Raw genomic sequence first — 27,676 nt, forward strand, 5'->3', positions numbered from 1 at the left:
TGTGTACGATAACTTTTTACACATTTTTTTTTTTATTCAGTTTCCTTTACATTCCCCAGTTCTCTACTTTTCTTTTCATTATTGTGATCTTTATTTAAAAATTCTATAGAAAAATAATTGCTTTATATATATTTTTTTGTTAGAGTAAAATAAATGAAGGGAAGAAAAGTAGAAAAAAGACAAAGAGGCGCCCACATTTTATTCTTTTATTCTTTTAAAATGAAAATGTATACAACACACATGCAAGCAAAAAAAAATAAATAAAATTTGCAATGCTTATTGAATATTTTGCTGCTTTTGTCTGACTGGAAAATTACAATTGAAAAAATACGCTGATGTGCAACGTTCCTATAAAAAAAAAAAAAAAATAGAAAATTTTCTATTACGACAATGTTTTTTTCTTTAAATAAAAAAATGTTCGTTCTGCCGTCAATTTGTCGCTGTTGAAATTCAAAAATGACAAATCGAGTAACGTTTCTTTTTTTCGTAATTTTGTTTTTACTTAGTTCGTTAAAATAGATTTGAGAAAGAATTGAAGGTTCTCGAAATTTATTTACGTGTTTTTTTAGTTTTCCTTAATTATTACAAATATAACGGGTCATAATGAATCATGAAAATTATTAGTTTCATAATTGTCATTGTCAAAAATTTATTGAATGAATTCCATGAAGATTACGTACATATACATACATATGTACATAGATAGAGCTGTTACACTTATTACAAGTGTGCAAGTTCGAATTAATTAAATTATGAAGTTACTTTAATACTTAAAATTCGCATTTAGACTCGAATTTCTTTATCTTTATTCATTTTTATCAAACTTCTTCACGTGTATTTTGAACCGACACTGTTTTTTTGTGATTTAGATTTTTTTTTTTGTGATTTTCATTTCTCAAATTTAGTTCGTTCGGAATCCTATTCACTGAATGTTATAGTTAGCCCTTGGTAAAATTCAGTGTTGCAACAATTTAAAACTCTGAGACCGCAAAAGGTTAGAGACCCATAGGTTAAAAAGACCCACTGATATTTCTCAGCCTCAAGGTGATTCACTTTTCGCTTTGACTTTAGTGTACAAAATTGGAAATATGCTAGAATTTTTAAGGAGGATGGTAATAATAGTTATTTGTAATATGTCAATTTAAAAAACAAATGTCAATGTAGAAATTTTGCTTAACAATGCAGTGTCATTTCATTTTTTTTTTGGATTTAAACACAGTTTAAAAGCGATTTTCAAACTTTATTTTTGACTACCACATACTTCCGTTCATTCAAGGTAAAGATAAACGATTTTTTTGAAGTATTGTATATTTTTATGTGTATAACACTTTTTGCTTATCATATTACATAAACGATATACTTTGCTTAGTACATACATACTTAACAATTTAATCTCATTTAAACAAATTTAAATGATAGTGCATTTTTCAAATAATTAAAATTTTTATTTTAATAATAAAGTGTAAACATGTTCATGATTCTGCATTATTGCGCATGTAACAGAATATTTTTAATAATTTTTAATTACCTACCGATTTATTTGCATTTAAATATAAAAAAAAACTTATTTTATTGTTTACTACCGAATGAAGCTTTCAGAAAAATGTAAACATTGACTCCAACCTATAAAATGGTTAACGATTTTTTATTTACCATGTGTGCTTATCATATATGTGGGTGCATTATTGCGCCCCTCTATTGTGCAAGCATATGTTTAAATATTAAAATTTTCGCGAAAAGCTATTGTAATAATTAAAATTATTTGTTTATTTTGTACGTTTTTTAAATTTTATACTGAAAATTTTTTGGAATAAAGGAAAAATTAATTTTTCTTCTGTTTATTCTAAAAATATTTTTCTAATTAAAAATAACAAAGTAACTGCATAATATAAAGTATAGCGTTATATTCTTTCTTATAATTAAAAATATTATTGTAATAAACAAATATTTTGGTTATTTACCCAAAAATTAATAACAAAATTAATGGATTTTCGAAAAATTTATTTGTAAAACAAAAAATTTTAAAAATTAATCTAAATATACAAATATAGAAGAAATCTGTTCTAGTGAACACGAAATTTTATAGAGTTCCCAGCTGAGTGAGCGCACAAATTTGAGCATTAACTGCCTTACATTAACAAAGCATTGTAGCTAATCTACTGAAATACTAAGCTTTCATTTAAGCAAAATATAAAAAATAAAATATTTATGAATTTATTTGATTCGAAACGAATGATGGTTATTTACCCAAAAATTAATAACAAAATTAATGGATTTTCGAAAAATTTATTTGTAAAACAAAAAATTTTAAAAATTAATCTAAATATACAAATATAGAAGAAATCTGTTCTAGTGAACACGAAATTTTATAGAGTTCCCAGCTGAGTGAGCGCACAAATTTGAGCATTAACTGCCTTACATTAACAAAGCATTGTAGCTAATCTACTGAAATACTAAGCTTTCATTTAAGCAAAATATAAAAAATAAAATATTTATGAATTTATTTGATTCGAAACGAATGATGGGTATAAGGTGTATTATCCTTCTTCTAAAATAATTCCCACAAGAACGCGAAATTCAAGTTAATTTAATCAAAAAATTAAAAAAATATTATAAGTATTTGTGTAAGTCATAAAAAATTCATTAAAATACTTTTGAATCAAAAAAAAAGTCATTAACAAGTAAAACTCATACATCATTGTCAACCATCTATGAAATTTTAAAAATTTTTTAAATGGTTTTGATTTAAAAGCAAAATTTTCTTGGAACGAACAAGGAATCCTGTTAAATGTTTTTTGTCTTTTCATTTAAACAACAAAAACGATTAAATAAAGGAAATTATAGTTGGTTATCTAATTAAAGGAGTTAAGGAAGAAGAGAACATTTCGAAATCCTTAAGCTTTTTACTCTCTTATCGCATTCTACTCAAATTGTTTTTCTTTAGATAATTTTATTTTAAATTACACGTGGAAAGATATGACAACCAAAAGTTAATTTTTTTTGTGTCCTTTTTTATAATCCTTTTAAATTTTTGTTTGTTCATAAAATTTTTTTTGTACACATTCAAAACAAAAAGCACAAAGGCTCCAAAAAAATAAAACACAAATAAACAAAAGAAAAACAAAAGCTCTCATAATTTACTGTTATTATCTTTTTGACACTGTCATTTCCTCTCTTTCTCTCTCTCTCTCTCTCTATTTCTATTTTAATATAATTTTTTCCCTTTTATTATTTACTGTTAAAACTCGTTTACTATTTACTATTTCATTATTACTATGGCCACAAAATTTAAACACTATAAAGTTGTGTAAAAGGTTAAGGACATCATAAAATAAATATTTATTTACTACGAGTATATATGTAGAAAAACATGTGTACTCTAGGACAACATCGCCAACACCCACTCTTAAAATAAAATATGTATTATGAAAATAATGGAAAAAAAACAAATAAATGTTAGATATATTCACCATTGACATTTAAATTCACCATACTTAATGATTGTTGCATTGTAATTAATCATAAATATTGTGTCTTTGACATATTAATGATCATTAATTTACTTTGAAAGAATTTTAAAAATTTTTAAAGTAAATTAATAAATAAAAGAAAGAGTCTGAAAAATTACGACTACATTCTATACCCAACTTTTTGACTCAACAAATGAGAAAAATATTGAGTACTTATTGTAGATTTGCATTCAGTTCGAGTGAGAGTCACGTATCCGTATTATTGTCAAGTGAGAAAATATTTTTCGAGCTATTTCATTATACAGTACGTAAGGTAAGAATCGCTTGATTCGAATATGTGAATGAAAAATTCAATCGCTGTTTGGGAAAAGTCTTATAACTTTACACAAAGTTTTGAAATGTGGCATTTTGCAGTTATTTGAAGGTTATTTTGAGAAAAAATGAGAAAACTAGCTAAGAAATTTGAAACATTGAGATGTGGAACCTAAAAACGAACTAAAAATTTTAAAAGTATTAGAATGAATTTCAGAAATTAAAATTGAAATTCGAACAAACTTGAACAGGTGAAAATTGAGTAAACTCTGCAGTCAATTGGTATGTAAATGATAAGTAAATGAATTCTTCAATAAATTATTTTAAAAAGAAACTATATCCCTAGTTACATGCATGCATAATTAAATTTATAAAATTATTTTACTTTTATTGTTGAAAATTTTATATTTACTCTGACGTACTTTTAAAACTAAATTTCTTGAGTTTGATCAATAATATTAAAAATTTAAACATGAAACATGTAAAAAATAAAACAAAATGAAATTGTTTTTTTTTTTTAATTGAAATTGAAAAGTTAATAAAATAAAAAATTTAATGAATAAATTCATATAAGTAGTAGATTACCGTAAATATGAAGTTTATTTTAATTAGTCATAATTGTACGGGCCATTAAGATTATAAGATAATTTTCCAATAACTAAGTATATTAAATGAGTATAACTACAAAATTTTAATACCAAATAATAAATAAAGGGGATTCGGTGGGGGAATATTGGTTATGATGCCCCTCTTATTTTCTCATTTACAATAAAACAATTGAAATAATATTTTCTCGAGAAATGGTGAAGAAATGGGAGCTTACTAGTTGTAGTTTGATATTTTTCCAGAGAAGAGTAGCAGAAATATTGGCAAAATCATCCATCTCTTATATATATCTTAATAATAATTACAAGGGACAATTATATTAAACAAAAGAAAAATTTCAAGCTTCTTCCTCCTCCTTCCTTATTATTATAATTTAATTAAATTAATTAATATTCTATACTTATTGTGAAGATTAATGATACATAACGAAGAAAACCATGAATATTTTTTGTATTTTTAAAAATTCATTAAAGTACTAAGGTATATAATAGTTTTGAAACTCACCACTATCATATGAACTCGTGAATCTTTTATTTCTTGCTAATCTTCTTTTAAATGCGTTAAGATACATTTTTTTTATTTAACTATTATACTTAATATTATATACAAGCTCTTATTAAACAAATTTAAATTTTTATTAATTATAAATTTAATTGTATAAGTAATAGGTACGGTACTTTATTAGAAAATCAATTGAATTTTAAAAATTAAAATTGAAAACCAACCAAAGAAAACTTTCTATTTTATCACAGATTAAATTCCAGAAATACTTATTGCTGCTCCTTTAATTTTTAAAACAAAAAATTATTTCTTATCATTTCTAATTCTTCTATATAACTCTTCTATCTTAAAAAACAACTTTTTATTATCACCATTTATTTAAAAACTCAAAAAAAATAATAATAAATTTTATAAATACTTAATAATCTTTATAATCACAACTCTTTGGGGTGGTAAAATTTTATTTATATTAAGCCACTTTTAATTATTTGTAAAATTTTCATTTAAAATTTTCAATTAAATTTCCAAAATATTTGCAATTTATAGAACTTTCGTCCATTTTTAAAAAATATTACTTTTTGAATTTTTTAAGTGTTATACAAAGTGCGCCTGTATTTCACCAGAAATTTTAGGTATTAATTAACTAATTTACAAATAATAACTATTATTAAAGAATAAAATGTGCACATTTATATACACAAGTAACCAAAAATTAAGTAATTTAAAGAAAAAATATAACAAACTTTTATTTTGCTTTCTGTTTTATTAATTTTTGCTTATCTTTATTGAATTATCACTTTTTATATACTTATATAGATACTTAATATCTGCTTGAGACAATATGAGAAAAGCAATGAAAAAATATTAATTTTTTTCGAAACTTCCAGGAAAACAAAAAAAAAAACAAAAAATTATCCTTTAATTACCAACAACCTGTATTTTTTTTTGTTGTTTGTCATAAATAATATTATACTGTTATACAATTTATTAGCGATATCTAACTATACAAGTATAAATGTATAGGTAATTAAGAATTATGCATAGGTAGTTAGTTGAAACGTGCACAAATTGCGTGTCAATTTCCTTTAGCAAAATTTTTGGATGGTAAAATAAAGAATTTTCCTTTATTAAAACAGCAAGGCACCAAATATGTCCAATTTCCTTCCTAAGCACATAGGTCCAACAAATTTATAACAAGTACGCAAAACACACAAAACCACAACAAAACAATTATTTGTTGAAAAAGAACAAACACTCAAAAAAAAGGATAAATTCATAAAAATAAAGTGAATGAAATTTTGAATTATTTTTTTTCTCCAATAATTTTTATATTTACATTGTTAAGGACACTAAAAATTTTAATTATTAAGAAATTTTGTTAACACTAAATTTTTTCTTCTTCCTTAATTTTTTTTTTATTTTTTTTTTTAATTCTTTATTTCACTTAATATAATAAAGAAGACAATAAAGAACCGTTACCACCCGTCATTTCTCTTTGAAGAACATATTGTACTCTAACTAAAAAAATTATTCAAAAACTAAGTAGAAAAACAAAACACAGAAAAAAAAGCAAAAAGTTGCAATAACAGTTATGTATACATATACATATATAAATATAAGAAAATTTTAAAAATAAAGAACGTTAAATAATATGGCAGGTAAAAATTATAGACAGATGAGTACGACGAGTAGAAAGAAACAATAACAAAATAAATGAATTAAAAACAAAATATAATTTAAATATGTACTTCAAATAGAAGAAGACATAATATAACCCGTTATACAAATTGAAAACAACCTATTATTCTTTCTTCTCCCCCCTCCCAACCCCTGCACATTCTACATCCGAATCGTCGAAGATTATATTATCAAAAAATTGTGTTTAGTTATCTTTGAAAAACCCTCTGTATTATTGCGATTTACTTACTCACTTTTGGTCTATCGTTTTATTAGTGTTAGCAATTCGTTTCAGTTGTGAATGTTTTTTTCTTTTTTAAAACCCCAGAGAGGAATAAAAAATTATAGGATTGCCATGTTTAAATTGACGACTAATTATTTCAGGTAATATTTTGTGAGGAAATGTTTAAAGGTGAGGACACCTTTAAATGTTTAAAGGTATCCTCACCTTTAAACATTTCCTCATAAACGGTTGGTCTATATTCCTTAATTTTTTCACCTCATGGTGAACCGTCTAGACCAACCGGAACTGCACGGTTCTCGAGTAAAACGAACTTATCGCCACACAAATAAAGTACTTAATAGCAAATAAGCCATCTTAATGATAAACAAGTGACATATAAGACTACTGATTCGATAACCATCGGAAACGTATGAAAAAATCGCCAGTCAATTGATTGAGACGGTTCCTTTTTTCGTGCCGAATCACAATTATACTGAAAATAAGCTTGCTGGGGTGAATGTCGTGACCTATTTCTAATGATTAATAACGATCATTTTACGCATTATTAGGAGACCGAGTGTAATAAATTAAAAAAAGAAGCAATATCAAAGAGGAGGAAAATAAGGCTATTTAGGTATTTTCCCCCTCTTATAAGGCCATTTTACTATTTATTTATAAGGCTATTTACTCATAAAGGGATAAATGAGTACTCGCAGTAAACAGGTATCAGGAAATGTTTGGGTTACCGTTCTTCATTGATTTTTGCTAACTAAGTAGTTAAATCAAAAAAAAGTAGTTCAATTTTCCGATTTTACACGACGAAATAACGAAATTACACGAGGTATCGTATGAAAATTACATTTTATTTGTGTTATACATTCCATGTTGAATTTTATGATTTCAACAAAGTAATAATTAAAATCGTTCGCAGTAAATGTTCTATAACATTATATTCACATGGTTTCATTTTAAAATAAAATTTCATAGAAGTTGGTAATTCTAATAAAAAAATTTAAAAAGTGTCGTAATATCTTAATTGGATTTCAAAGGTTTCTTAATATGACATTAAAAAATCTATTGTTTTTTGTTTTTGTGTGGTTTTGTGTGCATAGGTATTTAAAACGAAAAAATATTAAACAGAAAAATATTTTCAGTTTATTAAGTACGATTTCGGCATTATTCGAATTTTTATTGATTTCGATTATCGAATTGTATATGATCGTATAAGAGGTTTATATAAAAATATTTATTGGGATTTTTAAGTATTTGAATATTTTTCACATGTATATTCCGTCTGCATTGCCATTTATTCAAATTTGTATGTTACATATAATAGAAACCGTGTCCAAATTTGCTGGAAACGCAAACTAATATCATTATCAATCAGATTTTGTATGAATTGTTTTAAAAGTGATAAATGAAATTAAATAAATTTTTCTTTTTCTAAAACGTTCTAATTAAAATGTTATTCAACAAAAATCAGAAGGTATAACATTTAAATGTCATTCAAATAACAATTGCACACTTTTAACAATTCATTTACCTTGGTTACACTTCATTGAGTACTTACTGTTAAAAAATTTACCGTTATTATTTATTTTCCAAATTCATTTATTAATGATTACTTTGCTACATCAAATTAAATATAATTTTGCATTTATGATTTTTAATATCCGATTGAAGGGTATTAATGAAATGAGAGTTAAAAAAATAAAACAGTTAAGTCAAAAGAGAGAGAGAGAGAACAAAAGTTCTCAATGTTGCAAAGTTCCCAATATTATATTTTCTCATGATTATTAAATTTGTTTGGTTTTGTGTGGTATTATTAATTAATTAATTGTTCCGTTTTGTAGAATAACTCAATAATAAAGTTTTTAATTGAATTAGCACACGTGTTAGGTATTCTTATTTTCATCGTCATTGCATCAACTGCTATTAATTTGCCCCCAAATTATTAATATACATATAAGTATAAGTACGCATAATTTGTACACTACAATTATAATAATAATTACTATAGATGTGACAAAGTTACCTATGAGTAAATTACTTTTATGCCACGAGAATAGTAGAAAAATTAATGACATTAACTTTGTGTACAATATAAATGTGTGTATGAAAAATGGTGTTGAATCAAATGATATTAAATTGCTTTTTCATTTTTCTAATTGAATTTAATTTCGTTGTAACATAAAAATTTAATAATTATTCATTTATCTGTGTCGTCTCTGGGCGTCAAACTTAACACTACATTAATACCAATGCACACAGCCCTTTGAACCCTTTTTATCTTGGTACGGTTATATGCCTGATCCATCGCCGGCCGCTCTATCGCACAACCACTTGCCTATACTTTTTTCAATTCTCACAGCCTATACACATCTTGCAGAGAGCCGCCCAGTACTTCCACATTAATACTTTGGTTGAGCTTTAAGTTCAACACAATACCCAAGTACTTAAACGTTGAGCTAACAGCGAAGGAATCACCAACAATTAGTTTTTGACTTATCGTTTGAACGGACGGACCACATATGGATAAACCGCGGAAATTAAAAAAACTATTATTTTAAACGCTTCGAACCTATATATACAGTCGTATGGGTATAAAAACATAGGTTTATATTACGTAATTTCGTTTAAAAAAACCTAAAAAATTAAAATTTTCAATTTTTTTATTAAAAGCTTTACTTGTTTATTTTTAGTATTAACAATGGAATATTAATTTTATATTTAATTTATATAAGTGCCAAGCTATAATCACTTACGTAAAAATATTTGACAATTATTGAATAAGAAAATTAAATAAATTACTTTAATTTTCGTGTTCCGATCAATTTTATAAATGAAAAATATTTTTTAAGTAATTTCAATTTATAAAATCATCTATTAAATTATTTATAAAATTATTATAGAAATATGTGTATGATGCAATATAATCGAGATATTAGCTTAATGGCTTTACAGTCATTAAGTTACTATTAAGATTATTATTTAACCATGTACAATACAGGTCTGTAGTAAACAGTCATGTCTATTTAAATTTTAAACATCTTTAAATTTTATTGTATCTAAAATATCATGTTTGCTATTAACTTAATTACAAAATGAATTTAATTCAATCAACACTGATTAACAAAATAATTTAAATATTTAAATTCAATGAATACAAACACAATTTAATACGAGTATTGACAATTCCGTTTTAAAACAACAAATAAAAGTTCTTAATATCGCCGCCAACATCTGTGTTTAATTTTTAATTACAATTCTTTTTTTAACAAATTAAAATTGTATTTTAATACAATTGATTAATTAATAATTGATTTAAATTAAATTTTAAATAAATTGTTGAATTTTATTGAAAATTGCAAACTTCATTAAGAATAATTTTTAATACTCAAACACCTATTGCAATTATTGTGAACTAAGTTAGAAATTCATAAAAATACAAAAGAGTAACACAATACATTGAGTATTGAGAAGTACAAAATACTTTTAAATTAATTTATTTTTTGAAGAAGAGAAAATGGGGGACAAAGATTAAATTCAACTGAATTCGTTACTGGATTACTTGAACGTGAACGTGAACAGACATATGAAATTTTCCCAATAATAAATTACTATGTTGACAGATTTTTCAAATATATTAAAATTACATACTTAAAATAATTCATGTAATTATTTTTTTAGAAAGAATTATAATGCATAAGTATATCATACGGAAGTATGTATGTATTCATCAGTTTTTTTTTTTTTTGTTTTTTTTTTATTTATATGTTCCGACTAAAATATACTTTTTGACTAGGAAACCTTTATCTCTAATAAATATATAACTTATAAACTATTGATGAGCCAGTTCATGTGGCTTCGTCCTTTTTAAGCGGCGAACTTCATTGCCAGTGAGTATCAGTTTCTTCGCTTCCTCATTTTGATGGTTGCCAACAATCTGCCATGGTGCGCCAACAATCTGCCTAAGGATCTTGTTTTGAAATCTTTGAATAATTTCCACATTAGTTTTTTTCGCACAACCCCAGAGTTGGATTCCGTAAATCCATATTGGTTTTAGCACCTGTTTATAAATTAGGGTTTTATTGTGGATAGACAGTTCGGAATTATTGCCCAACAGCCAATTTAGTTTTCTTGATTTTATATTTAGTTGCTCCTTTTTCATTTTTATGTGCTCTTTCCATCTTAACTTCGCATCCAGAGTTATACCCAGATATTTTGCAGAATTCGAATATGGTATTGTTTTAGAATCTATTGTGATCGGGAGTGTTGAAATGTTTTATGCGCCATTTCTTTGCCAGCGTACAACGTCATCCACTGCAGCTTGTGTGCCTTTTCAGTTGATGAATTGACATTGTCAGCTACTGCTAGCAGTGCGGTATCGTCCGCAAATGTGGCTGTGGTGACCTGACCCGCCACAGGTAAGTCTCTCGTGTATAAAGAGTACAGTAAAGGACCAAGGAGGCTGCCCTGTGGAACACCAGCACTTATGTTTTCTAATTCAGAATATTTCCCGCCATATCTTACACGGAATTCTCTGTTCGTCAGGTATGAGTTTAGTATTTCATAATACTGAAATGGGAGGTCACGATGAATTTTGAATTTCAGGCCTTCCAGCCAGACCTTATCGAAGGCTTGCGACAAGTCAAGAAAGACTCCAGTACAAACTTGTTTTGCTTCGAGAGCTGATTCAATTTCATTGGTTACCCGATGTACTTGCTGAATAGTCATATGACCATCCCGGAATCCAAATTGATGTGAAGGTATTAAATTTCGATGTTGAATAGTGGGAGCTAATCTTCTGTACAACAGTTTTTCAAAGATTTTTGACATAATTGGCAGCAGCGATATAGGTCTGTACGACGAGACGTCAATAGGGGATTTGCCCGTTTTTAATATTACTATGATTTCTGCATATTGCATATTCTAGGAACGTACATTAACTTAAAGCAGGAGTTTATAATTTCTTTGAATCTCAATAACGCGATGTGGGGTAGGTTCTTCATGATTTCACCAGTGATGAGATCGAAGCCCCGAGATTTTTTGTTACTGATGTTATTAATGTCAGATTTGAGCTCAGCTAATGTTGTTAACGGAACTTCTACCACGTCTTTTTTATAAATATAACTGGTTTCTCTCATAACACACTCTTCAAGTGAAGAGCAAAGATATCAGCTTTTTTCTTCTCAGTTTTCGCCCACTAGCCGTTTGGTTTTTTAATTGACGGGTCCTGGATTTTTGGACGCCGGATTTTTTTGGTTGCCTTCCATAGTGAGTAATCTGTTTCTTTATCGTTATCCAGTTCGCTTAGATACTTTCTGATGGACTCGTTTTTAAATTCAGTAACCATCTTTCTTAATTTGTTGTTTAATTGATTAACTTTTGTTTTGTCACCTGGATATCTAGCGATATGCCACTTTTTCCTAGCCTTTCTTTTTTCTTTAATTAACTGTACAATTTCAGAAGGATTACTCCTTTGCACGTTCTTTGACTTAATTGCAGGAGTACTTTCGAGTGCAGCTTGCTGTATATCCGCCGTAAGTTGCTCGACCTCTTTGTCCACTTGTGCGCATGTGAGAATTGCGTGCCCAGGCAGTGATTTAAGCTTAAAATAGATTAAAATTTCGTACCAAACCCTGCTCTGTAGTTAATTATGTTAATAATTGTATGTGATCCTAAATAAAATATGAAATTAAAAATCAAAATAAAAAAAATATAAAACGCAATATTTTTTCGATTGACTACAATCTAATCTAATTAAATGATATATTAATAATAATTCACTTTCATTTCACATTCGCGAAAATAGAATGAGTACAATATTGTTGTGGCGCTTTCTAAAAACAACAATGGCTTATAACTATACTTCCATGTAAGTATACTGGAATAAATACTACATAATAATAACCAGTTTTTCAACAATATTTAACACGATAGCAATTTTCTATTTTTATTGAACTGATGGTAAAATGTGCTGCTTTCATCACAAACATATAATTTTTCAATTCAATGCGGGCTTGAACAAGCTATACAAACAACTTTTATAAAAACGATTAAATTCCTAAAATCACGTGTTTTTCATTATTTTGTTTTCTTTTTTCTATTTTTTTTTGTTTATCTCCCAACAACCTGATTGATTAAATGGGTAATTGTGTTTTTTTTTAATCAAGATAATCACGTGCTTTTAATAACACAATAGTATTAGTAGAAATTTTAAGCGCTTTTTAGAAAATCGATGGAAACACATTGTTGACGATTATTGCGTTTTTATTTTGTTCGTTTGCTTCTTTGTTTGTTTGTTGAGCTGGTATGAAGCTTTTATGTTTTCAGTGTTAACACATGTTTCTTTTTTTTCCTCTACTACTGACTAATTGATAGCAAAACGAAAAAAAATATGAAATTAAATTTTTAGACGTAAATAAAATTTGTAAACAAACGAGATCAGAACTCGTGTTTTTTACTTATATGGAAAATAGAAATATGTTTGTATGTATGTACATATTTATGAATGTTATGTATAACAAAATAGGCAATCATTTCAAGTGCTTGAAAATGATAAAATATTTTTTAAATAAATTGATTACTTGATATCGATTAAAAGAAAAAAACGAAATATTTTTGGGATTTACCCATTTAAAATTGGCTATTTCCTAAATTTAAAGAAAAAGTTGAGCAATTTATTGTTCGATTAATTAGACCGGTTGTTATTTAAAATTTTTAAATCGGAAGACTTGCCTTATGCGTACATATGCGCAAATCTAATATATAGATTAAGTTAATTATAATTATAAAATTTTTACTACGTTTACAATACAAACATATGTATGATACACAAAGGTAAACAACTTTAAAATTTTCATATCATTTACGACTTTTATGAGCAATAAAATTATAGTCCCTTTAACTGTTTATTTAAAAAATAATAAAATTAGTTTAATTTGAATTCATTAAACTAATTTTATTATTTTTTAGATCGACTGCGTCTGAGACGAGGAGTCTAAATCGAATTCAAAGTCAGCGTCAATGAGAGGAAATCGAAGAGTAAATATAAATCGGAATCGGCTAATCTGAATTAATTGTTCGTAGATGAAGAGCCCCATTATTTTAAAATACTAAATGAATTTTAATTTCAAAATAAGTAGCATTTTTTTTTTACTCGTAACTTATAATTAAAGTTAATTAATTATTATAATATTGGCAGTATTCCGTATTGTAAAAAAAAATTTTACTCGTTTCGTATTGTATTTTTAGAAAATTTTACAATGTTACGCTTTCCGAATCGTATAAAATGCGTTTTCGAAACGCAGAGAAAATCTATTAGTGCATACAAAAAATTCTATATACTTTTTGTAAAATTTTTGACGATAAGTATTATTCAGTATACTGCATTTAATAATTTAATTGACATAGGCTGGAAATATAAAGGAGGACGGAACAATACTTTTAATATTATATATAATGTCAATTTAAAAATAAATTTCAAAAAATCAAAATTTGCGTGTCCGAAATGTAAAATAAAAAATTGTTTTTGTTCCTTGCCATTATTCAGTGTCATTGTATTTAGTTTTAGAATTACATTCGGTTTAAAGGCGGTTTTAAGGTTTGTTTTTGATGAAAAGGAATAAACTGCCATTATTATGAAATTGTAATTTGTATTTAAAATCTAGTAAATAAAAACTTACCACAAATCGATCCTTCTAGTCTGGGTCTCATCTTGAAAATTTTATTTGCCTCTTTGTTTCTTATTTAATTTTTCAAAATCAAAATTTCTTAATCGATTTTTTAATATAATAAAAATCGAATTATAAATGCAAAGTTGTTTTTTTTTTTCAATATTTTTTTTTTGTGATTATTGTAAAATATAATAAAAAAAATTGGAATTGAATTTGCAATAATTTGTAATTTTTGTTTTTGGTAATTTAAATTTTTTTTTCTAGTAAAATGAAAATTCAGCAAAAAATTTTGCTACTTTATTTCCTTTGTTTTTGTTTGTTTTTTAATAAAATGATTTTTTTTTTTAAACTAAATATGAAAATTTTTAAAATTTTTATGATTTTTTTTGATGACACCAACACCACACACCACCCAATTGTCTTGTTCTCAGCGTTCTTAGATTTATTGAAAGAAACTCAATAATAATTTCAAGGCTTCTTATATAATTTACAAATATTTTTATTTTTAATTTTACAATAGTACTAAAATAATTTTTTTGTTTTTATATTGTAGGCTTGTACAATACACGGCAAATTCATATATATATACTTATAGACACATATAAATGTATGTATATGTGTGTGATAGAAAAATTCTTATATTACTTTTATTTCATATATGTATGTATATATATATATAAATAAGTTATAAAACACGGGGAAAAAAATGAATGAAAAATTGTGCAATCAGCGCGTGAATAAAAAAAATTGGATGTTTTTTTTATTTCGAAATTTTTTTTGATATTAAATTTTTTTTATTTTTTTTATTGTTATATGATTGTTGTAAAAAAATTATGTATTTTTATTTTTCTTTTTTATATAAATATTGTTGTATATTTAATATCAGTCGGAGTTGTTTCAGTATCTGAAAGAGAACAAAAAAGAATAGAATAAAATTTTATAAATAAATTTGATATTAAAAAAATATTTTTTTAAATTATCAAACAAAAAACAAAACTGTAAATAATATGGGGTCATCTTGCGAGACAGACTATCACATATCGTTATTTATTAATGCTATATAATAACAAAATGCCAAAGTTATTAAAAAAAACATACATAAGTATTTAATTTTGAATATCATTTAGCAATTAGCAATTTGTCAATTTTGACAAAATAATGGCAAAAGTCAAATTTGACATTTATACAATGCAAAGACTGTTGTTTGTCAGACAATTAGCGCTATAGTTTTAGCTAAATTAGTTTTCTTATAAAATAATAAGTACATTCTCTAATTCAAATTGTTACTCCATTTTATATTGTGAAATATTTTTAAGATAGCAAAAAAATAGTTCTAAGAACAGATTTTCATGTTTTTGTTACCATAATATTTGCAGTTATACCTATATTTACTAATTTTTAAGTATTTCATACAAAAGCTAGCAGATTAATTCTAATAATAGAAATGATTTATTGAAGCTAAATTTTATCATTTAATATTTTATTTGTTGATTACCCGATGTAAACACTCCTTTGTATGAAGGTAATAGAAAACTCATTCGACAAATAATTATAACCATTCATGTAATATTTGTTATTTAAATTCGTACGCCCATTCGAGATTTAAAGAATAAATCTAGCTAAGTACATTGAATACAAATATACATATAAGTATATATGTATGTATATTACAACATTCTAAAACAGGGTTTTTAATTCATAATTAATTTATATACTCATATAATCCAGTCGGAGTATGACATTGGAGTATAATACTCCACTTAATGTAAGCCCCCAAAAACGACACTATTAAAGATTTAGGATCTCAAAAGCTATGATGTAAATGGTCGATACAAATATTTATAAACTCGCTATTTTACACCTAAATAAAGATTTTTTCAACTGTAGCCAACCAAAATCCTGTGATTGAAAGATCGGCACCCTATTTTTTCGTAATATTAAAAGAAAGAGATTCCCACACAGAAATTGCATTCAAAATCTGAGTCTTCCACTCTTTAATAACCATTTTTTTTTTGCGCCTCTAGCAAAGCAATAAACTCAGATTAAAAGGTGGACGGATTATCTTCTCCCCAGATCTCACAGGAGAAGAAGGAGATTTTCGCACTGGAGTCGAAACCTTACTTTTCAACACATTTGTGAATACAACCTTTTAAATTTATAACAACTTCTTTTGTTTTTGAATAACTCAACTAAATACAATTAGCACAAAAAAAAATATATTTTCCATTTTTAAATTCATACACATATTTGCAATCTCTTATACAATTATTTCTACCATAAAAAAAAGTGCGCGATAAAATGTTCAAAGTTCAATTTTTTTTTATATTTAATATTAAAGCATAATATTCATGTTACGAGAATATTCTGACATAATAATTGACATATATAAGTAGGAATATATAACAGTTTAACTTTTATAATAAACCCACATATAATAATCGTATACTTAATAAAAAGTTACAAAGTCTAATAGAAATGAGCTTGAAATCTCAATAGAAGAATATGTGTTCTAATTGTTTTTGAAAAACAAAATGTATAAAGTATGTACATACATACTATTAACATTTGCATATATAAATATATACAATTGTTATACACATTTGTACATATGTTATACACACAGAGTATCATAAACAGTGAAAAAATCAAAGATTTGCTATAGTCAGAGAGTGATGATAAATTCATTTTTTCTGACATAAGTAATAAGGATTTCTCAATATTTTATACTTACAATATTGTTTATAACGACTTGTTGCTGTCATATTTATTTCTCTAATTTAATATTAAATGAAATTCTATTTACATCAAGATTTTTTTTACATATGTATGCAAAACACAGTACTCGTATGTAAAATATTAGTAAACATATATGTATGTATAATTTAATGAAGTATACTAATAAATATAAAATATGAATAGGTATAAGTTATGTGCAATAACAATAAGAATTTAAAAAATCCAAATCAAAAAATTTGTCACAAAATTTACTAGCAAAATATCAAACAAGTTTGGCAACAACTTCTACAACAGAAATTTTAGTTGTACATTAAATTTGAGAATTTGAGAATTTATAAATAAATTAAAAGAAGGAACTTTTATTTGGTAAATTTTAGATCTAAAGTAGATGTCGCTACTTGTTAATAATAGTCAGTTCGAGAATTAAGATTAGTAATTTGTATTTAATTTAATTCCGTTTACTAAATAGTAGATCCATTAAGAATCCTAATTAAAAATTTAAGTGCAAGACGAAAATGAATAATGCTAAAGTCTATTTTTGACATTAATTGTTAGAGTGAATGAAGTGAAACTTTTAATAAAAATTAAACACAAACACATTTTGCAACATTGTTTTTTTTTGCACCCCCCACTCAATAATTAATGTGATTTAAATTTTGTTCAACAATTTGGGTTGACGTAATTGACGTAATTTTAAAGAACTTATTCTCTAATTCTATTATTAAAATTTTATCTCAACTCAATCCAAACATAAATTGTAATTTATTTTCATATTTTTTCTCCTTTTTTTCTTATTTTTCACTTCTTAATTTCGCTTCAAGAAACTTTTAATTTTCTTCACCATCTTTAAATAATTATTGTGTGCACAGTTATACGAAAATTTGACGCTCATAAAAATCGGTCTCTTAAGTCTTATTTATGTATTTTGTAAAAGTATTAAAAATGTATATACCCATGCAAATATTTTTAAAATGTATAAGTGTATATTGTATATATGCATGAATGTACGAAAATTGTATACGTATACCTGCACGTGCAAAATTAAGTTACATTTTGAGGAACGAAAATTTTTGTAAAAAAAGAAAAAAGGGAAATTTTTCATAAGAGATTCCCTTCATCTAATGTTTATTATTGTTATTTTGTTATTATTACTCAAATATGAAAATTTCAAAATATTTCTTGTAGGTATTTCAAAAGAAATTCTCACAAAATAAAAATAACACAAAACACAATACGTTAAACTAAGCAAACTGAAATTTGAACGCAATAAAATAAGAGAGCGTCTATTAGTAGGTATAAGAAGTAAGAACCGGTACTTGTAAAACACTCATCCTATTCTATCTTACATACATGCAGATGTACATACATATATATATATGCTTATATAAAAATAAACATTAAGAGAGTCAATAATAACCTTGACCCTCTTTAATGGAATAGCAAGCACTACAGCAGAAAGTAAAAATAATGAGAAACCTTTTTTAAAATCACAAAACAAAACTATAAAAATATAAAAATTTTTAATTTAAATGTAAAATGTAAAAAAAAATAACAATAACCAAAAGAAAATTCATTTTTAATATACAAAATGGTTTCACCATGAATGTGTAAGTACTTTTCTTCGAAAAGAAATGGTAATAAAAATGCAGAATTGCTAAGTATGTTTCTCCAATCCTAGAGATTTTATACTTTAAGTACTTATTTTTGTGATATCTTAAAAAATTTAATCCTAAGAATTGTTTTTTTTTTTCATTTCAAATACACTGATAAAGAAGTCTAGTCGAAGATATTACATATGTATGTATATAAATAAATACATACGTGTAGTTTAAATGAATACGCAATTGCTGTTAAAGGAACGAGAACGACAATCTTAAAGCAAATAACAAAATTCCCAAATTCGTTATTTTTAAATGGAATTGTAAGAAAAAATTTTTCTTAAAATTCAAAATTCGAAACAATCTCGTTTAATTTTTGCGAAAATTTTACTTTATTACGAAGATTTACGAAGTTATTGACGAATAACGACTTTTGCGATGTTTTTATTATATTATTTTTTCTTGGTACTTATACCATTTTTTATTAAGCACAAATTTTGAGTTTCCGTAATAAATTTTCAAAATCATTATTCCAATTATAAAATATTGATAATTGCTTATATTCGATTCGATATTAGACTATTTATTTCCAGTTGGCATTCTTTCAAGACATTCTTCGTTACGAACACAATGGAAAATGTTCCACAAATTTTGTCGTATGTTATATACATGGGTCAAAATTTAAAAGTTTGCACAAATGAATTTTTTTTTTCCAAATTATTTTTTTAGAATTTTTTATTAAAATAATTTTTTTATAGTTGCCTAATATATAATGTACAATCTCCTCAAGTGGTCCGGAGGTTTTGTAAATATTTTAGAAATTATAACCAAAAAAGTAAGCTCAGGTTTGAATTTAGTTCAACTACGTTACCGATAAAAATATCTTAAATTTTTCGATCTCTTCAATGGAAATTATTATTTTCATATTTTACTCTCATTTGTAATTAAAGTTATAAATAAATTTATTCTGTAATATTGAAAAATCATTTTTATAAAAAAATAAATTATAAGTTATTTCAACTGTGTTACTAATTTTAAATTTAAAGTTTTTATTTTTAAAATAAAACTATTTAATAGTTTTTTTCTTGCAGGAATTTTTACATAACTGCTTTAGAAATTAATTTTTTATTCTAAAAATGTCCATAACAAAAAAATTAAGAGCTTAAATTTGAAGAAAAAAGTTTAAAACAATATTTTTTTTTGATTTTTTTTGTGACAAAACAGTAACGCAGTGGAAAATATAGTAACACTGTTGAAAAATTTGATTCAGTCTTCAGTATATTAACAAAAAAAATTAAAACAAAAACAGTAAATTTCATGCTGCTGTTTAATATGCTAAGATATTAACTTTTTTCCTCTCGATGAAGTTGTATATATTCGGTTAAGTTTTTCATTTGCATTTTTAACAATATACATATTTAAAATATAAATAGATAGTGGCATTTTGTATAATAATCAATAAAATATGTTATCGCCTATTTGTATGTAAAATTATTAAGAATTTATTCACCAACTTAGAGTAAACTGCCTTAAAAATCAACTTTGTTACCATGTCTTCAGTAGCGATTCTTAAATTTAGTAACACAGTTGAACAGTAACGCAGTAGAATATTTTAAAATAAAAAGTATATTAACATAAAACTACAACATATTTTTGCATTTTAAAGTATACAGTTGGTTAGTTTACTTGGTTTGCTTAATAATATGCCACTTTTTTGAATTTTTAAAAAAAATATTTAAACAAAAACCACGTAACACAGTTGAAAAAAGCGTTTTACATTCACGGCAAAAAAAATTCAAACTATCTCCAGCGATGTGTTTGGAACAACATTCACCACTAGCCCGAACAGACTTATTGCGTATTCTTTAAAACAAATAATGATGCCAAAATATTTAAAAAAATGATTAATTTTAAAAAATTTTATGATGTAACATAGTTGAAGTAACGCAGTTGAACAATTCTAGTGACACACTTTTTTTCTGTTAAAATTACATTAAAATAAATTAAAACTTAAAAACTAATTTTTGATTTTTATTTAAAAATAATGAAATAATTTTGCAATGTAATTTAAAATATATCCTTCTGTGGGGGAAGTTCATGAAAATTTAAATTGAAAATTAAAAATGTGGTCTGTGACAAGTTTCATTTATATGAAAACAGAAAACGCGCTCCGACAATTTTCCAAAATTTTCCAAAAATACTTACTTTTGCAATCTAAAAATTTTTTTTATTTAAAATTAAAGATTTTATAATTTTTATTTTATTAATTAAAATTTGATTTATTTTCTAAAAAAGTATTTATTTAAGCTTACTTTTTTGTGACGCAAATGTGCTAACTTTTAAATTTTCACCCACATATGTATTTTGTTAATAGCTTGTTTTTCGTTTGAGCCACAAGATTATCATAAAATTTTTATGGTTTTTCCATTGTACGTCAACATACAGGATTCTGATTTCAATTAAAAATTTAAAATTTTTGCCCAAAACTTATAGTATTATTGTATAGTAATAAAAGTAGGGCAATTCTAAGTAAATTCGTAAAAGAATTAAAATAAAAAAAACAAATCTCCTTTGAGAAATATTCAATGCCATATTTTCTGTTTATCTTTTTTTTTTTCATTTTACTTTCACATCTAAATTACACAAACAAAATTTGATTTCATTCTGGAATTTTGAAATTATGAATCTATGGGTTTATGTTACTATTCCTAGGCACTAAATGTATTTATGCATGTATAGATTTTTAGATAAGGTATAGATCTTAGGTATAGATAATTAAAAAATTTAAATTTAAATTAAATTATAAAATTAAGTAAACCGGGAAACGAAATTCTTTGCTCTTTTCAAGAAATAAAAAAATTAAATCGCGAAACCCGAACACAAACACCCACAGTTTTTTTTGTAGAGATATACAGTCGAACATCCTAATATGCATACGGTGTCGGGTGAAATTGACTGTCTATACATATACTCGTATCCGAATTTAATTTAATCTTTAAGTCAACTTTGTAGTAGGAATGACAATTAGAATATAAATGTATTATTATATTGAACATAAATTAATAATTCCTACATTTCGCTCCAGATGGCTATAATTAATTTTTTTTTTATTTTTTAAATTTTATGGATTTTTGCTGGAAAATCCTCAAAAAAAAAATTACAAACTGGAGGAATTCTCTGAGCACTAAACGAATATTAAACATGTTCTGAGAAAAAAACAGAAGTTAGAAAACCGCCTGATTTTTGCCATCATGTCAAATTATTAACAGGTTTTACGGCTAATATAGGTGAAGGTTTTTAAAAAAAATTATGATTAGGCAGACCCCATAATAAATAGATAAAGTTTTGCTTACAGATACGTATTGCAAATAAGCGTGTTCGACTGTATATGTAAGTATATGAACGCAAGTCCCTTATTTTATAGATAAAAAATACATAACATAAATGTAGGCTGGTAATTTATGTAAATCAAAATTTAATAAGGACAAAAAAAAAATCATAAATTAGACGCCTACGTGTGTTGAAAATTCTTAAACGGGAATTTGTTTTTAAAATAATTCCTTTCACGCATTTCCTCCAATGAGGAAATGTCTACCAACCAATTAAAAAAAAAAAATATGAAATTTTAAAGGATAAATTTTTTTTGTATCCCTAAACAAGTTTTTTTTTTTTGTTGATCTTTTTATATGGAAAAAATGAAAGCACAAAAAATTTAAAGTAAGCATTAAATTATTTTTTTCTCTCTTTTCTCTTTCTCTACTTTTAACAATTTGGGTCCTTTATTAAAGGCAGCACCAGCAAAGTCTTTTATCATTTCATTCACTGGGGATCATTTCACATACATACAAATAACTTTTATAATTATTTTGAGACTTTATTTTCATTAGGTATTTAAGTAGATCATATAATTTTTGTTTTTCTCCTGCATTTTTCGAGGTAAACCAGCCTTTATAAGATTAATTATTTATTTAGGTTCTTCTATATTATAGATAAATATACTGCACATACATATACTCATAATCACAATGGCCTACTAAAGCCATCCTTAAAGAATTTTGTTATTATTTCTCATTTCGCATTTCAACTTATAATCGTTAAGTAGATTTAATATTTAATTGGAAAATAAAAGTTTTTTTAAACCATTTTGTATTATGGATGAAAGAATTATTAGTCGTAGACGCAATATATAGGAAGAGATCATAAATAACGTATGTAGAAGTGGAAAGGTCCTCTTTAATTTAAAACATAATCAAAAGGGAATTGTTAAATATTGTTATTCGTTGAAAGTTAAATAAGTAATTAGTCTGATTATCTAATTAAAAAATTAAGGAAACTAAGTAATTAAAATTTCAATTGATAATTATGAAAATTATGCCAAAAATAAGTACACTTTACTTTAAGTTGCTACAAACTTAAAAGCTTATGTTATTGTTCAAATATTTTGATACAATTTTTCGATACAATCTTTGTTTTCGATACGATTATAAGACTACCTGAAAAAATGAAAACGTAACCATTTAAAATTCAAAATAAATGAACTAGCAAAACTAATTAAACGAATTATTGGTAAAATTAAAACTTAAATACAATTTGGCCTTATAGAACCTGTTTCTTTGTGCAGAACACTAATCGAATTCATTTTCAAACTTAGGTATCATATGCTGTTTTAGGGCTTTCTGATATATGGGAAGAAAACCAAGTAAAGTCGCTCGTTTTACATCTACGTTAGATTGAACACCCCAAAAAACTAAAAGAACCCCTATTTAATTTTGAAAATTTTTAGGGTATAGGATAGTGGGACTAAACTCTCAAATTTCCGTTTTCCGTTACTTCATTCGTAAATTATAAAAATCAGGACATAAAAACTTTAGGTTCATTATTTTAATATGTAATTTGTGTATGTATATGTAAATATACACAAATGCGCATAAATATATATTTGTTCCAGTTACATACATACATACATTTATACATAATAAAATACCGTTTTGTTTTAAATAATTCTTTTTTATTTTTTTTTTAATTTTCCTGAAAATTACAATCGAATCGATACGAAAAAAAATTATTCAGTATAATTTTAATTGAACCAAAAAAAAACATTATTTTAAAAATGACCTTGAACCAAATTTAACTCATCTCTTCGTCTCTCTTACTCTCAGGAAATTTGATGGAAATAATGAAAATATTTTTTTATTGTTCTCATTTTTTATGAACAAAAAACAAAATACTTATACTTTTTAGGTACGTATGTGTGTTAGTGTAATTTAGTTTATTATTTTGGAAAAAAGGTCAAAGCACTATAATAAAACAATAAAAAAATCTTTTATAAAAAAGGTACCCATTTAAAAGCCATTTAAAACTAAAAAAGAAAGTAGTACAAAAAAAATGTTTTCAATTTTTAATTGCCGCTCGAACATGCAAATGCAAGGATTCTATTAACTGTTGAAAGAGAAATGTTTATTTGGAACGATCTGAATGTATTATAAAACATCGAGAGGAGTACAAGTTTATCAAGAGCAGGAGTTTAATTTGAAAAATTATTGTATAATTTTGAATGATAATGAAATTAGTTGAACACAAAATGTGTATAGGCAATAATTATACATTGTATACTTTTATCACCTGAACAAATTATCTTAAGTCGATAAAATATCAACAAAATTTTTTATTTACTCAGACTTAGTACATAATATGAAGGTACATATACATTCATACGTATACATAATCTATATAAGTCTTTAACTCTACATATAACGTAAACATTGCATGATATTGCAATCTCTGTTTCTATTTGAACAAAATTATAAATTAAATTTTAAAAAATGACATATGTACATACTTACGGACATTTACGCTATATTTTTAAAACAATTTTATATGATATATAAATGATATAAACACATACATGCTTGTTTATCTCTGCAAATTCAAATTAAAACCAAAAAAAAAAAAATTCTAATTATAATTTCTGTATAAATAACGTTGAATTTAATGACATAAGTTTCAAAAACATCTAATGTAAACAACAATTGTATTTTTATAATATTTATTCACCCGGCATTTTGTTTAAAATTCTCACTTAATACGCAATTTAATATTTAATATTTAACAACAAAAAATACTTTAAAAGTACACAATCAAATATTCAAAACCAAAAATTTATTTGGCATATTATGAGGGAAATTTAAGGTGTCAATTACACATCACACTAAACCTACATAATTTAATATAGAATGTAATGAACATTTACAAATCAGATTCATTACTTTCACTGTACACATAGAGATACTGGCGCTCGACCAACGGTTTGAAATGTCAAACTTTCACTATATTGGCGCCCGAACACTAGTTTGAAATTAAGAATTTGTAATTAAAAATCGATTAAAAATCTCTTCCTACTAATTAAGTAAGTCTAAATGATATTACTTATTTCACTTAATCAATCAACTATAATTTTTGTAACTTCAAAAATCAAATTTCAAAAAAAAAATCGGCCAATACAAAATCTTTGTACAATGATGTAGTATTTAAAATTAAAATCATACATTTAAAATTATTTTAGGAAACTAAATACAGAATATGTTCATAATATTAAGAACGCATGTGACGTAAATCTATAACGGTATGAAATAAAGCTACTGAAATCTTTGAAAACCATACCGTATACAATTGTTGTATCCAAAAATGCTACAACTATACCCAAAATAAATTCTCGAACAAAAAAATTAAAAATAAAATAAAAACCAAGTTGTTATACTTACTGGAGTTGAGAAAAATAAAAGAAAAGCTTCAAGAAAATTCTCAGAGAGTTTTGATTTTTGACATAAATAAAAAGTGTGTGTATACATAGTTGAAAAAATCGAGAGAATTCTAGAATCAAAAATAATTATATCCTTTTTTTAACTAAATAAAACGTAAACACAACATAAAGGTAAGCAACAAATTAAATAAAAGTAAAAAAAAAACAAAAATCATATAGCACAAGAGCGTATGCATAAAATACATAAAAAAAAATTTCTAAAGTAATTTTCTATGCAAAGGAAGTTCAAATGAGGTCGTTATTAGGGTGCGAGAATTTAAAGTAAGAGTGAAGTATAAAAGTGATTACTTAAGGGAAGGTTTTCTGTTTTTCAATTTTTCATAAAAAAAAAAAATAGTAAATCATTGTAAAACGATCGAATTTTTTATGTGAACTAGAAATTAAAGTGACCACTAACAGTCTTAAAATAAAACGTTTTATGAGACTTCAAACCAAGCATGTACTGTACTTTAATTAAAATTCTTATAAAAATAATAACAAGTTTTACGGTTAGAACAAAAATTCAAAAATTTTCGTCCCGATTCATAAAACTTTATGAAGTTTCGACCTACACACGGTTATTGCGACTCACAATTTATTAACACGTCTAAAAAATACTCAACGTTTTTCATGTATTGAACAAATTTTTGTGCCAAGTACATGCACATTTACACTCACTAAATAACTAAATAAATTGTAATTTCACCAGATGCAATGCCACAAAACAATAAAAACGAAACTCAATACTACAAATTATTGCTCATTCATTAGGTTTTGTTTTTGCAGTATTGCGTTTCGCAGTTATTATTTTGCAGTGTTGCGTTTGTGAAAATCTCTGATTTAATTGAAGCTAGTCATACTAATTTTGCTGTTTTCCGAAAAATAAGCCATGTTTATACATGCAAATTAGGTTAGCAATATTTGTCTATAAACGAGTAGTTTGCGTTGTTTATGAAAAAGCCTAGTATATTTGGCAGAAAATTCTTCTAATATTTTACTAAACTGAAAACTATGGTTACTTTAATTCTAGAATTTTCTTAGAAGCAATTTTCTCGGTTTTTTATTCATAAAATAAGTACAATGTATTTATAAAAACCTATGTATGTATACATAAGTATTAAATTCGTTGACTTATTCTTGATGTAAGTACATGAATATAAATTCGATTTTTTATTTCTCTTATTTCACTCATTTACTTTTCTCATCAAACCACCTTGTGTTTTTTAAATTGCTCTCAATTTATTATATTTTTATTTCTTATTTTTTTTCGCTATACCAAACATTTAGAAAAATTTTTTAAACCAAATAAAATCTTATGAAATTTATTTATTTTTTTTCTGTCTCTTAAGTAATGTTATACAATATTGCTATCATTAAAATAAGTACAATGTTCAAAAACATACATGTAAGTATGTATACTAGAAATTAGAAAATAATATGAAAATATAAAATGTAGCGCAATTGCATTATAAACACGCTAAAAATGGCTGGTGGGGTGGAAGGGAGCGGTTGACAAACTTATTCAATTTCATTTTTAAATATTACGTTACTTTACTGCTGAATTATTAATGATTTACAAGACTAGCATATACATACATATATATAAGTATACTAGTGACATTTTTCAATATTTGAAAAATGAAAATTTGACTGATAAACTAAGTAACAATTTAAATATCAAATGACAAATACATAAATTTAAAAATAACAAATAAAGAGAGAGTTTGTGCCCTGCTATAAAATAAAATATTGTTGATGTGATTTTATTAAAATGACAATTTCTATTAAATGAACACGTTTTGTTATTGCCATGCAATGTTGTACTTTGGAATACATTGTAAAACATAAAACATAAATAAGTTAATGGTTGCATTTTTTGAAATTGAAAGTGATGATTGACAAGAAATCAAGGTAGTTAACTAAGAAATGTATAAATATAAATAGAAATTCATTTCTTATCATAATTTACTCGTACAATTTTAAATTGAAAAAATTTGCATTACGAAAAAAGAAAACGATTGAGTTCATTAACCCATTGCCGACCATGCCAGTTGATCAGAGTTTGGGTTTAATTG

At 25.2% G+C, this 27,676-nt stretch overlaps 1 protein-coding gene across 2 annotated transcripts in view; it reads right to left on the bottom strand.

Moving 5' to 3' along the window:
• The window catches only part of LOC129619314 (influenza virus NS1A-binding protein homolog), a 58,669-nt gene that overhangs the window by 25,329 nt on the left and 5,664 nt on the right, over nucleotides 1-27,676 (bottom strand). The window contains exon 1 of one of the 2 annotated variants that reach the window (XM_055534552.1): nucleotides 4,893-5,085. In XM_055534552.1, coding sequence (XP_055390527.1) covers nucleotides 4,893-4,959 — 67 coding nt within the window. In that variant the 5' untranslated portion in view covers nucleotides 4,960-5,085. Of the gene's footprint in view, nucleotides 1-4,892; nucleotides 5,086-14,477; nucleotides 15,373-27,676 lie in introns of those variants that run through there. The other variant, XM_055534554.1, reaches the window with a different exon arrangement.

The sequence above is a fragment of the Condylostylus longicornis genome, unplaced genomic scaffold, assembly GCF_029603195.1.
Source record: "Condylostylus longicornis isolate FDR11 unplaced genomic scaffold, ASM2960319v2 ptg000011l, whole genome shotgun sequence".
NCBI classification, from domain to species: Eukaryota; Metazoa; Arthropoda; class Insecta; order Diptera; family Dolichopodidae; genus Condylostylus; species Condylostylus longicornis.